The following is a 13,460-nucleotide window of genomic DNA, read 5'->3' as shown; positions in this document are numbered from 1 at the left end:
TGACTAATATGCATTCATACATGGTTATCAAGTTTTAATTCTAATTACTAAAGTTCTATCATTAAATAATATTGATTATCATATTGACTGACTGAACTGACTGATGGTAAGAGTGTACTTTCAGATATTTATAAAACTGTGCCATTTTACAAACAATATATATACAGGTGTTCTGTTGCTGGATGTAATAATGAACATAGTAGTCGTCATTTACTCCTGACATCTGAGCCGCTGAACTCGCAGTGGATTACATTTGTTTCTGAAGGGAATGTGCCCCCGATCTACATAAATGCGTCTATGTTCACGCGAATCATTCATGATCCAGCCTCATCTACAGAAGAAGTGAGTGTAATGTTTTGTAATGAATCTTTGCAAATCGCCTTTCCTAATAATGTGCTAATTAGCAAGTTTCACAATGAATTTAGTTTACTAAAGTAAACAGTCTCTCTGCTCTCTGCAGAAGCTCGGAAGAGAGGGGCGGAGTCAGCATAGCTCATTAACATTTAAAGTTAGACACGCCCCTTATTGCTGATTGGCTACAAGTTTGTTTTGCGATTCGGCCCGAATCAGTTTTATAAAGTGGTTTTGAAAAATCACTTACTCTGCCTTTAAGTGACATATTTGTGTTTTTTTTCATGTAAGGTATAGCTTTTGAACTTTAAATCAAAACATACTCATGATTTTATGGCATCAATTACTGCTTTATTTAATCAGAAACAGCCTAAATATTATTTGTGTATTTTGCTTTCATTTTATTAGAAGTAGGCCAACAGCGACCCCTACGGAATTAAAACTCCTTACTGAACGGGCTTTAGGACCCGGGAGAGGCTGCCGCTGCACGTGCTATTACTGTTTACTCTATCATACACTGTGTGCGTCATTCTGTACCTGCATTCTCAGATTAAATGCAGTGATCCAAAACAGTGAATATAATCATCATTCAGGCAAAACTTTGCTTCAAGAATGAGTCACAATGCTGACGTGATCTAATCACTAGCACACCCTGAGCACATGCGAGTTAATGTATTCCTCTTATCGGCAAGACATATCGGCATTATTTTTCATACCGGGCCGATGCCGATATTTATATTTAAAGCAATTATCGGCCAATTCCGATATTGGTCCGATAATATCGTGCATCCCTAAAAATTACAAATAAATCGAATCGAGCTTATGCATCATAATCAAATCAGGAAATGTGCAACAATACCCAGCCAAACCATAGTTGGCCATTTTGCATAAATCTGAAATCAGACTGGCTGAGGACAAGGCTGAGTATACATGTTTGTTTACTCTCTGCTAATGGTCTCAAAAATCTTGATGTCGTGAACCTTGACTAGATGCTTGCAGCAGCAAATATTTTTTGGTCTTTTAAAAATTTATAAATATCCATGCATTCTGGCTTTCAGAAATGAAAGCCAGCCCTTCAAACATTTTGTGTTGCTATTCTTCATTCTTCAGATGGTTCTTGAGCATGTAGACTCTTTTTCCTTCATCTTCCCTGAACTGCTGCAGAGAGACTCTGATAAATGTGACCCTGGGCCACAAAAGCATAATATTGTCCTAGCCTAAAAAACCATACATCAATGGAAAGCTTATTTATTCAGCTTTCAGATCAGGTCTATAAATCTCAATTTCAAACAATTGACCCTTATGACTGGTTTTGTGGTCCAGGGTCACATATGTTGCACACTCCAGTCTGAAACTCAGACAATATTGTTGTTCATTAGGTGTTTTTAACTTTGTCTGGCAGTAAAGCAGCTGTCCGGGAACATTTGGGTAGTTGACCCCGTGGTCAGGCCGTACCTCCCTCCCTCCACCAGCTTCCTCTGGAATCTCTCCCCAGTGTCTCGCTCCCACTAAATTGCTTTACTGTGCATCCCATCGATTCCGATGGAGAGCCCGTGATGAATGGCTTTAATAAAGCGAGGTGCAGTTCCCCAAATAAATGAGCGACCTGAAGATTTATTAAGAGCATCTGCATTTGGCTGGGACAGAAGCGTGGACCAGCGGTAGAGACTTTTAATGATGTATGCTTCTCTTTCTGCTTCCTCCCCAAAGTGTCACGACACTCTTGTGCAGTTTGGTGGCTTCTTAGCGTCTAACCTCAGCACAGAAGACTACATCAAAAGGGTGCCGTCAGTCGATGTCCTCTGCAACCAGTTCCACACGCCACACGATGCTGCTTTCTTCCTGTCTCGGCCCATGTATGCCCATCAGATTCTGGTGAGTGTTCAAAACACACTCTCTTTCACACCCTATTGCAGCAGTTCATATGTACCAACATAAAGTCTGCTGACAACCACACAAATGTTCGGCACAAAAATTTGGTCCAGACGTCCACTTAGACTTATGCTCTCCTATACTCACATAATAACCTCTCCCTTCTAAGTATGACCTGAACCATTTGATTACCATCCCAGAAAGCCCGACCCGGGCTAATGCAAAAAAAAATAAAAATAATACAAATTCAGAGCTGAAATGACAATGCAGAATCACTCTCTGATAATAGGTGGTCCATATAGAAAACCAGAAATACACAAAGCGTGGCTCATCTTTTAATTTCTGACACCCAAAAAGAAAGTCAAACAGTATTTATTTTCTGTTCAGATTTTTGTATTTGATATATTGTTTAGACAATACGAGAGGGCCAGTTCCAGGTTCTTCCTCTGCTATGCACTGATGCACAACAGAATAGTAAGTTTGTAAGCACCAGTTGTAATTTTATGTAAAAGCGGTGGCTTTGGCCATGTAAACAAAAACTTAGAAATATAAGAGATTGGAGTAAATGTTTGTCAAATTGATGGCATGTAAGATCTCTGTAAATTCGGCATCTCAGTTCAAACCCAAACATCCCATTCAAATCCACTGTATTGTAAAAGCACTGCAAATTTGCGCCCTTGTTTTACCCCATTGTCTGTCTCTGCATATTTTGTCAAGTCTTCACATTTTGGCTTGCACTTATGTAATGGAAATTTTCACACCAAGCATTTGTGTTGGTGGGAACAGGGCTTAACACTTGCGTTGAATCCAAAAGTTTGATGTTAGCATGTTTGCTAAGCTGATGGTTTAGTAATTCAAGCACAGAAGTATCTTGAACAAAATCATGCATGACCTTGGATGATTTTTGACAGTGCATTTTGGGATTGTTTTATTTGCAAATGGATGCATGCAGTACTGACTTAAAACTATCCAAACTGAGCTGATCTAAAAAAAGGCTTGATTAGTGCAAAAAATGCTCTAAGACAATAACAGTTGAAGCATATGTGACCCTGGAGCACAAAAGCAGTCTTAAGTCGCTGGGGTATATTTGTAGCAATAGCCAACAATACATTGTATGGGTCAAAATTATCGATTTTTCTTTTATGCCAAAAATCATTAGGATATTAAGTAAAGATCATGTTCCATGAAGATATTTAGTAAATTCCCTACCATAAATATATCAAAACTTAATTTTTGATCAGTAATATGCATTGCTAAGAACTTCATTTGAACAACTTTAAAGATGATTTTCTCAATATTTAGATTTTTTTTGCACCCTCAGATTCCAGATTTTCAAATAGTTGTATCTCGGCCAAATATTGTCCTATCCTAACAAACCTTACATCAATGGAAAGCTTATCTATTCAGCTTTTAGATGAAAAATTGACACTTATGACTGGTTTTGTGGTCCAGTGTCACAAATAGTATTTATTAGTGGTTGAAATGGCGAAGCATCCGGTAATGCAATATTACCGCATTTCTTCAATACAATTCTTGCATTACAGTAAACTGTGATTTATTTGTTGTATTTGGCAGTATTATAACCTCTATATGATGCTGCCTGCCTAATGAATATTTCATTCAGAGCTCATTTTGTGTTTCCCCTCAACGCTAGACCCCCGCTTACAGCTCTCCAGGGCGGTGTAAAGTTAACCCCATCTCTCTTCACCTCTAACAAGATTTACCGCCCCCTAGTTCCACGTGCAGGCCTCTGCGTACGCTCATCTTCAGGCCTGTTTGTTGTGCTTGAGTGAATTATAAAGCTTGCCTGCTGTCTTTGTGTTCCCATCAGTCCAAATATGACGAATTGAAGAAGGCAGAGAAGGGCAGCAGGCAACAGCAGAAGGTCCATAAGTACATCGCAGCCTGCGAGCAGATCATGGCCCCTGTGCACGAAGCTGTCGTGTCTCTTCACTTGCCCAGAGTGTGGGATGACCTTCGACCTCAGTTCTACGCCACCTTCTGGTCCCTCACCATGTACGACCTGGCGGTGCCACACAACGCCTACGACCGCGAGGTCAACAAGCTGAAGATACAGATCAAGGCTATCGATGAAAACACTGAGATGGTGAGACACTTAAGACCTTGCGGTGAAAATTCAGCCCAAGAGATCTGCTGCTGTGTATATTGTTGTTCAAAATGAATCAACTGTTACGGTGCTTGCTCACTGTTAATAGGATTATTTAAAGCTATTAAAATAATTGGTAACACTTTTAGTATAGGGGCCAATTCTCACTATTAACTAGTTGTTTATTAGCATGCCTATTATTAACACATTGGCTGTTTATTAGTACTTATAAAGCACATATTCTACATCCCTAATCCTACTCAATACCTAAACTTAACAAACTACTTTACTAACAATTAGTAAGCAGCAAATTAGGAGTTTAGGGCAAAAGTCGTAGTTAATGCTTTGGTAATAGCGAGAATTGGACCTTAAAATAAAGTGTGACCGAATAATTACTTAAAAGTTGAAACGGTTTCTACTTCTCAAATACTTGAAGACTGCTTGCATTTAATTTTTAAACTGTGTTCAGTAGCACATTTGACTAATATTAAAATCAGCTACTGCAACTTTAATCATTTTAGTGGCAGTCTATATTTGCTGGAATAATGATGCTGCTATGAAGCTCAAGCTTGTCATAAATAACAGCCCATGAAAACATTTGCTCTCAGTGTAAAGTATTGCAGTCACATGACCTTAGTTTTTAGAATTTAGTTGCACTCATAAAAATAGTTTTAAAGCCTCTCTTCATCGATAATGCTGCCAGCCACGCATCAGAGGTTTTGTGAAATGTTTAGCTTCATATACGATTTAAAGGTCTCGGAGAGAATAGCTCAGTGTTTCCTGCAGTGTTGCAGCAGCAGGGCATGAACCGTACAAATTGGCATTTTCACCAATGCCTTCTGAAAGTGCTCGCAAAAGTAACGGTTCTTGGGTCTTTTCAAGTCGTTTATTAACTTTTGCTTCAGTGAATCCGTTAACGTAGTTACGGTTAAATTGAGAATTTAGTTGTGTCAGATAATGGATATTGTTGTTTTAGTGACTGGCAACAGCAACAACAGCTTTTTGCGATGCAGATATCAACCTTCACATTCAGCATAGACCTCAATCTCAAAGCTCATCCATAATATAAGCTTGTTTTGCTATGAGGCTGTTGATTTACAAATGGCACTGCTAAATACTCGTGCAGGAATCATTGCAATGTCCGGTGGTTGTTCATGAAATGCTCTTCTCTGTTGCAGCCTCTGAATAAAAAGAAGAAAGAGAAGGAACGCTGCACAGCGCTGCAGGACAAGCTGCAGGAAGAGGAGAAGAAACAGCTGGAGCATGTGCAGAGAGTCCTGCACCGCCTCAAACTGGAGAAAGACAACTGGTTACTCGCCAGTGAGTCCTCAGATCACTCTCTCACAATCTCTCCGCTTCTCAAAGGCTCTGCGTGTCTCGCTCACCCCCGTATTCCCTCTGTTCTCAGAGTCCACTAAGAATGAAACCATCACTAAGTTCCTGCAGCTCTGCATCTTCCCCCGCTGCGTCTTCTCAGCCATTGATGCCGTTTACTGCGCTCGCTTCGTGGAGCTGGTGCACCAGCAGAAGACGCCCAACTTCTGCACCCTGCTCTGCTACGACCGAGTGAGTTCACTGCAGCATGCTGAACCATTACAGGCACTTTCAACAAATGGGCTACAAAATAGTGTCTCCTGTTTTGTTTTTTTTCTCCCTTTAGAACAACAAAAAAGCACAAATCCCATGAACCGTTAATGTGAAATGAAACCCGTCTAGTCTTAAATTAAGCAACATCATAACATGACAGTTTGTTGAACTTGTTTGTTTCATTGTAAAAAGTTATTTATTTATGTGCTTATCTACCAAAAACCACTATTTAGCAGTGTCACATTGCGGATACTACCCTTTTACCACATAACTGTCACACTGTGAAAAAAAAAATAACTCTGGTGTAATTTAGATGCTTTCTACAGCATAAGAACACAAAAATAACTGAATTCCATTTTCTCCGTTTTTACACTTTTGTTATTTGACTACATTCACAAATATCAACCGTTCAATAGGCCTGTCGCAATAATCAATATATCGACTTATCGCGCAATATATGTACATGACCTCAATCATTTTTGGTGACGCAATATATCGCCCATTATATTTACTTAAAAATTAATGTCACCATGTTTTGTACATTCCACTTGCGCTTGTGTCTTCTGCAGCGTCTCGTGCATAACGTGGTATAGTCATGAGGTGCTAGTTCACATTTAAAAAAGCAATAGTGTGCACCCTTAATTTACAGAGAAAAGAAGGAAAAATCTGTAGATGGACAAATCTCCATACAAGTTCTTTGTGCATTTTTCTTTTTTTTTGTACTTGTTACTTTGCACTTTTTGTTAGAAAATGTTTATTTACTATTTATTCAAGTTTTTTAAGGTATCTAATATTTTGATACTTAATTTCCATGATCTAAATATTCTTAAAAATTAAAAGTTTGTTGTCATTTGGAGGTGTGTTGGCCTTCTTGCATTATTATGCCGTTACATTATGATTATATATTCAGTGGCATAAAATGGTCTTTAAAATGACAATAATATCGCTTTCGCAATTATTTCTGGGGCAATATATCGCACAACAAAAAGTTGTTATCGTGACAGGCCTACCGTTCAACCCTGTTACCCAAATTATTGACAAAATAATCAAACATATATTTATTTTAACGTAAAATATGGTTGTAAATAATTATAAACAAACATTTGTTACAGATTATTTAGTCGCTGTTGGGTGACAGCATAATTTAGGCTCAAATCTGCAACCCTGTGACTTGTTCTGATGTATTTTAATTTGTTTGGAAGCTTCATTTCATTTGCGTGTGTTCATAATGATAATTAATAAAAAAAATTTTTAAAAAAGCAAATCAGGTTTTTAAACTGTGCTCTGATGATGTGGCAGATCTCATTTAAAGTAAAAAGTAACACAAAGACATTTAGTTCGACCTCCTGACCCTTTGTTGAAAAAGAGCACGAATGTGATTTGATGTAGGAGTTTTAGTCTCTCTTTGCTACTCTCTTGATGGAAAGTGCTGTCGCAGGGCTGTTAATGGCTTGTTTGCCTTGTGTTTATGTGCCATTGGCTACAGTCAGAGAGCTACAAGCTTATCTAGGATTCTGTTTGTTAATGTGTTGCTCTCTTGTGCTTTTATCTGAACGTTTGAAGTATTTCCATTATGTTGATTAGAGCATGGTGCGGGGTCTGTGTTTAATGACAGCAGCAGCTCTCTCACAGCCTACTCAACCCTCTCTTTCTGTCTCTATCCGCGCTCATCTAGGTGTTCTCTGATATCATCTACACGGTAGCGAGCTGCACAGAGAACGAGTCGCGCCGCTACGGCCGCTTTCTGTGCTGCATGCTGGAGACTGTGACTCGATGGCACAGCGACAGAGCCATCTATGAGAAGGTATGGTGTGCTTTAGACTCTGGTTCAATTAATCTGTCAGTGCTGTCTCTAGCGTGTCCTAGTCACCACTAAATTGGTATCTGTGAAAACGAGTTGGCAGCGCGTCCCTTCCCTGTAGGATCAGAGTGTTTTTAAATGTGTGTTAGGAGCAAACTGATCCTCAAAGTTTAATCATCTTCCATTTTCACTTTTTTTTTTTAATAATAGACTTTTATTACATAACCAGATAAAATCGTTTCTGTCTGTATATTTTGAGGTTTTGGGTTAAACGTGCTTTTGGGAAACCTGGTGTGATCTGTTTGTCTGTTTCTGGTTCCTTCACTAGGAATGTGGCAATTATCCTGGGTTCCTGACTATTTTCCGAGCCAGTGGTTTCGACGGAGGGAACAAAGCAGATCAGCTGGACTATGAGAATTTCCGGCATGTTGTCCACAAATGGCATTACAAGTTGACTAAAGTTAGTACTGTGCTCTTCAGACAACAAAAACGTATCTCGTGTTGTAGAGCTGGTTGATTAAAAATTCTTACAAATCTTTCCTGTTAATTAAACAAATTAACTGTGCATCAGTTTTGGCTGAGAAATTACCCCCCAAAAGATCATTTAAGACACTGAGAACTTGCAAAAACGTACCTTTAGAAAGAAATATTTAGCTTAACCCTCAAAGACCGAGACAGCCGCCCGCGGCTAAAAATAACTATTGTTCTTAAATGTTTAATAATTTTTGAACCTCTAATCCTATCTGAATGCTTTAAAAAGTGTTGTAAAGCGGAGATATCTCATTTGTCTTATTTGGATATTCAGAGGCTCCGCAGCGCACGTGATTACGTCATCACATTTTGACAACATTGATTCGTCAGAAGAAACCAATGCATTTCGTTCCTCTGAGCCAAACAGGAACGATTGTTGACGCTTAGTCCCACCCCCGTGCCCAGATTGGTTGAAACCGTCCCGTATTCAACCAATAAACATAGGTTTTGGTCTTTTGAACCACCATTTAGGATTTTTCATTGTAAATTTGAACAAACGCAAAGTGAAAGTAAAGTCTGTCGTGCGTGCATGAAAACAAACACAAAATAACACATTTGCATGAGAGAACTCTCTGAAAAAGCCCAGAAAAACACACAACTGAGTACTTTGACATAAAACAAACCAAAAACAAGGATGAAACAGCGGTACATATTGGATAAAGCACTGGAATTTATGTCTTCGCGTCGCTAGGCGATGTCCCGGTAAAATCGATTTCGATACAGATACAGCCAGCGGATCGATCATTTATATTATGTAAATAATTCTTATATAGTTCATAAAGATCATTTTCACTATTTTTTCTGTTGCACTCTGTATATTTCTCTCTCATTCTGTGTGTAGTTTGTGAATCATTTGCACTTTGAAAAAGTTTTTTTTTTTTTTACTGTGTTTTGTTATTATATAACACTGATTCCATTTTCTTTACTCCCTAAATGTTTTTTAGACACATCTATATTGTTAGTAAACTAAATATACCTGTTTTTCACTGAAAAGCGCCTACAACAACATTGTAATAAATAGCTATAACTTGCTTGGGGAATGTTATATGTAGACAAAATTTTATTTGGAAGTGTAAAACACCCAGATACAACTTTCTAAAGAAAAAACCCAAACTTCAGGAGTTTCTGTTTGAGTACACAGTAAAAAACACACAATTGTTGCTTGCGTTTTTCTTAAAATTCTGGAAATTCATTCATTCTTAGAGAAAACTAAAGGAAAACTGGGACTTTAAATTAGCTAGACTGAAACTTCAAGTTCTCCTGTTTATAATGATATATGACACTTGATGCTGACTGCTAAAATAGGTCTTAAAAAACAAAGAAAAGTGCAGACGTGTCAGGTGCCCCAAAAATGTGCTAGGTATTTAAGGGTTAAACATTGAATACATAATATACGTGTATTAATGTGTTTAGAAAAATAAACCAATATTAAAAAAGGAAATGATTAAAAAAAATTTAAATAATACTCTCAACAACTGTCAATAGGTCACTGTCTTAATGAGCGAGGCATTCATTCAACCAGTTCATTCAAATGACTGCTTCATTCGAGCAAAAAGCAGTAGATTTTCAATTGTTCAATTAACAAGATCATATTTGCAATTGTGCAGATATTCAAATAGGCTACATCACACAGTCAGTCGTTGTCCTGCATCATGTTCATCTGCGTACAGTGGGGTCTGTTAAATTGACGGCACTTCCTCCTAAGCAGCCAATGTTGCTAAACAGGCAAAGTTGTTTAATGCAACTACTCAGCTGTTGCACAAATTGGAACTAAATCTGAATTCAAGGCATGTTATTGACCAATTTCTTTCATTCTTTTTCAAATGATAATGTTTAAGCGTTGTAGCCATGACCTAGACCTAGTAGTTTGTATTGTGCCTTGATATTTAGAGTCACATGCGAAATACATGTGCGTTACTGCACAAAATCTGTGATCCTCATTTAATGTGATTTCTTACAATATTCCTGGCATTTTTGATTGCTTATGTAAGGCTTTGTGTTTTGTATAAATGTGACTTTGTACAGAAAAGTCTCCTCTTCTTCTTCCCTCAGGCATCAGTTCACTGTCTGGAGACGGGCGAGTACACCCACATCCGCAACATCCTGATCGTGCTCACCAAGATCCTACCCTGGTACCCCAAGGTGCTGAACCTGGGCCAGGCTCTGGAGTGCCGCGTTCACAAGATCTGCCAGGAAGAGAAAGAGAAGAGGCCCGATCTCTATGCGTTAGCCATGGGGTAACTGAGCCGAGAGCCGGCTGGCCTCAGCATTTCAAGTGCTTTCACCACACTGGTTTAGAGGGTCCAGGCTTATCTTTCACTTTCAGGAGTCTAGCTGGTGGTAGTGTAGAGTTTTCACATTTTCATCGTGCTTGCTTTCTTTTAAGAATTTTCAGTGGCTAAATTTCTGAAGGTGTGTATTATATCTGCTGGCGTTATGAGGATGATGGCAGCCCCTAGAACTATATGCCAAAAGGTTATGGAATGTTAACTTGTCTCTGAATCACACAAACCATAGCCAATTTTTTCCTCAATAGCAAAAAAGTGAGATGGTCCTCACTGCAGAACACAAGATCCGGGGGGCGAGGTTGGTTCCAGATCCAACTCCTCCCACCTTACATATACCTAAACCTTCCCGACTCCACCCCCTTGATGCCTAAACCCACCCATCTCCACCCCTAAAACTACCAGTCTCCACCCCCCAGATGTGGATCCAACCACGCCCCCTGGATCTTTGTTCTGCAGTGAGGGCTACTGAAAAAAGTAGCAATTTTGTAGTTCAGTTTAACTGACTAGATTTTCTGCTATTTTAAATTTTCAGTCCCACAGCTTTTATTAGATCATCCCCAAATGTGTGACAGTTGATCAGTTGGTTTGCCAAACCATGCACTTGTAACACATCAAAATCTGATCAAAGACAGGAGTGAAGCTGCATCTTTGCAAGGCTTTTATTTAAAGACCTGAAATAAGCTTTTATTATTATTATTTCTTGCAACCCCACTACTCATAGGGAGTCCGGTCACCTTCAGTCCAGTCATTTGTTTAACTCGGTTTTCAAGCAAAACCTTGAGGAAGTTGCAGGTGAATTCTTGAATCTTGGCACAAAAGAGAAAGATATCACTTTACACAAATTTTTGGCACATGTCATACTAGGGCTGCATGAAGAATCGTGTTTTAATTGATCACGATTTCTGCTTCTATGAATTTATTAATCGTCTGCAATATTTGCCCGGTGGATACTTAACCTGGAAACATTTTAAGTTAATTGATTTTAATTTAAGCCTCCACAAGCTTTTATGTGTGCGGTTGCCAGATGTCAAGAGTTTAAATCCCCCAATCAGAGCTTTTCTCTTAAATCGATACAATTTATACCGAGTGCCCTACCCGCTCTCTCTTACACAGCAGAAAAAGCACTGATGAGCTGAAAAACCTGGAGCTTAGCGATTTCTATTGAGAGATTCTGCTCAAATGAAAGTGTAATTCTTTCACAAGGTTGTTTACACTGTTTGCTCTGACTAAATCTGCAATTAAATCATGCAAGTTGACGTTCTCTTGAATTTGTGCTTATGTGAAAGTGCAGTAAATCTCGAGAAATGTAAAAAAAAAAAAAATAAATAAAATGAGAATATTTGGAGCAAAATAATCATAATTAACAGTCTAAGCATTGTCATGCAGCCCTGTGTCACACATGTATACAGAGCATTTGCATATATTTGCCATCGTGCCGCAGAAATCGGGTTACCATCTCGATATATTTACTCAGCCTTAAAGTGATTTTCCTAAATGTACCACTAGGGGTGCTGTAACCAAATAAATCCACTCTGCCTCACAATGTGCATGTGCAAACTGTAGGCTTAAAACATTACTGGATAATTGCAGAAATAAATCATTAATAAGGGAAGTCCCCCTACGCCAACCATCAGCTGTTCCTTAACTATCAGCAGGGAGTTTCTGGGCGTCTCTCTTGGCAGAGGTTAGCCACATTAAGGCAGATTTATTCGTTGCTCTTTTCCGCCGTTTTCCCGCATGTGCTCCGCAGTGGGATTGATTAAATGTGTCGGACTGGTGCTGTTGAAGTCATCTCAGGTGCATGTGAAGGGTTGTGAGCTTGTTGTAAGGTTGTTTGAGGAGGAAACTCAAAGACATAATTCAGTGCAGTCATTCCATCCAAAATTGCAGGAGAAGGATTGGCCTCTTAAAGAGCCTCTTCATTGCTGCTTAATGAACACAGTGCATTCAGCTATTGGACTTTGCCGGCCGGAAGGCTTTTGTCGTGTCATGATAAGGTGATCTTATCAGTTATCAGCTGTAATGGGCTGTTTTGCTTCACTGGAGCTAGAATTAGTGACGAGGACTTGATCATGCCCCACTGATTCCCAAAGGCTGCTCTCCTGAATGACACAGCAGATCTGTGACAAAGAGCAGGTCTGCTTCCTACATAGGCAGTTACGTTTAAGGCAGTATCGTACAATAGAAGTAACTGATTTAAAATTCAGCAGGACACGCATTCTTCTCATATGAAACACACGTGACAATCAACTCAGTTGATTCTAGTAGAGTTTGCCGATAGCTTTTTGCTAAGCTAATGGCATGAAACATTTAAAGTTTTATTTTATTAATCCACATTTCCTATCTGCATCTTTAAATTAGCTTGTTAGAACCTTACTGCTTACCTTTTGGACTAGACATCACATTGAGATATACTACTGTTCATATTTTTGGTCAGTAAGATTTTTATTAATACTTCTAGTAAAGACACATTACGTTGATTAAGTGTGACAGTAAATATTTTTACGTTGTTACAAAAAAAAAAAAGTTGTTCTCTTAGGCAAAAATATTAGACATCACAGCTGTTTTAACATTGATAATAATCAGGAATGTTCCTTGAGCAGCAAATTAGGGCTGTCAAAAACAAATTCGAATTTCAAATATTCGTCAAATTTAAAATAAAAATCCACATTCGAATGCAAAAACGTTGCATTCGAATTTTAGGTGTGCGTTAAGGAGGCAGCCTTATCAGCGGCGCACGAGATGCGATGACGATGTAAGTGTCGTTGCATTATAATGCTTTAGTTAGTCTATCTAGTTGAAGCCACTAGATGCGGCGCTGCTGCGTTGTTCATTACAAATATTGCGGAAAAAGAGAACATCAATGCGGAGAAGAGCTTGTTTACATCAAAACCGAAACCAAGCCGTTCACACAGAACGCATA

The 13,460-nt window shown here is 38.8% G+C and overlaps 1 protein-coding gene across 7 annotated transcripts in view; it reads left to right on the top strand.

The window, feature by feature from the left end:
• LOC107741598 (THO complex subunit 2-like) overlaps window positions 1-13,460 on the top strand; it is a 106,103-nt gene that overhangs the window by 73,435 nt on the left and 19,208 nt on the right. For all 7 annotated transcript variants that reach the window (XR_001640216.1, XM_016554359.1, XM_016554357.1 and 4 more), the window contains exons 22-28: window positions 2,062-2,226; window positions 4,055-4,330; window positions 5,509-5,650; window positions 5,739-5,896; window positions 7,593-7,721; window positions 8,047-8,178; window positions 10,302-10,486. Coding sequence is in view for 6 of the 7 variants with exons in the window: in XM_016554359.1 (XP_016409845.1) it covers window positions 2,062-2,226; window positions 4,055-4,330; window positions 5,509-5,650; window positions 5,739-5,896; window positions 7,593-7,721; window positions 8,047-8,178; window positions 10,302-10,486 (1,187 nt within the window). In the remaining variant the exon portion in view is untranslated. The remainder of the gene's footprint in view (window positions 1-2,061; window positions 2,227-4,054; window positions 4,331-5,508; window positions 5,651-5,738; window positions 5,897-7,592; window positions 7,722-8,046; window positions 8,179-10,301; window positions 10,487-13,460) is intronic.

The sequence above is a fragment of the Sinocyclocheilus rhinocerous genome, unplaced genomic scaffold (assembly GCF_001515625.1).
Source record: "Sinocyclocheilus rhinocerous isolate Xijiao unplaced genomic scaffold, SAMN03320098_v1.1 scaffold195, whole genome shotgun sequence".
NCBI classification, from domain to species: domain Eukaryota; kingdom Metazoa; phylum Chordata; class Actinopteri; order Cypriniformes; family Cyprinidae; genus Sinocyclocheilus; species Sinocyclocheilus rhinocerous.
The sequence above is the reverse complement of the archived record's forward strand: the minus strand, read 5'-3'. Positions and strand labels throughout refer to the sequence as shown.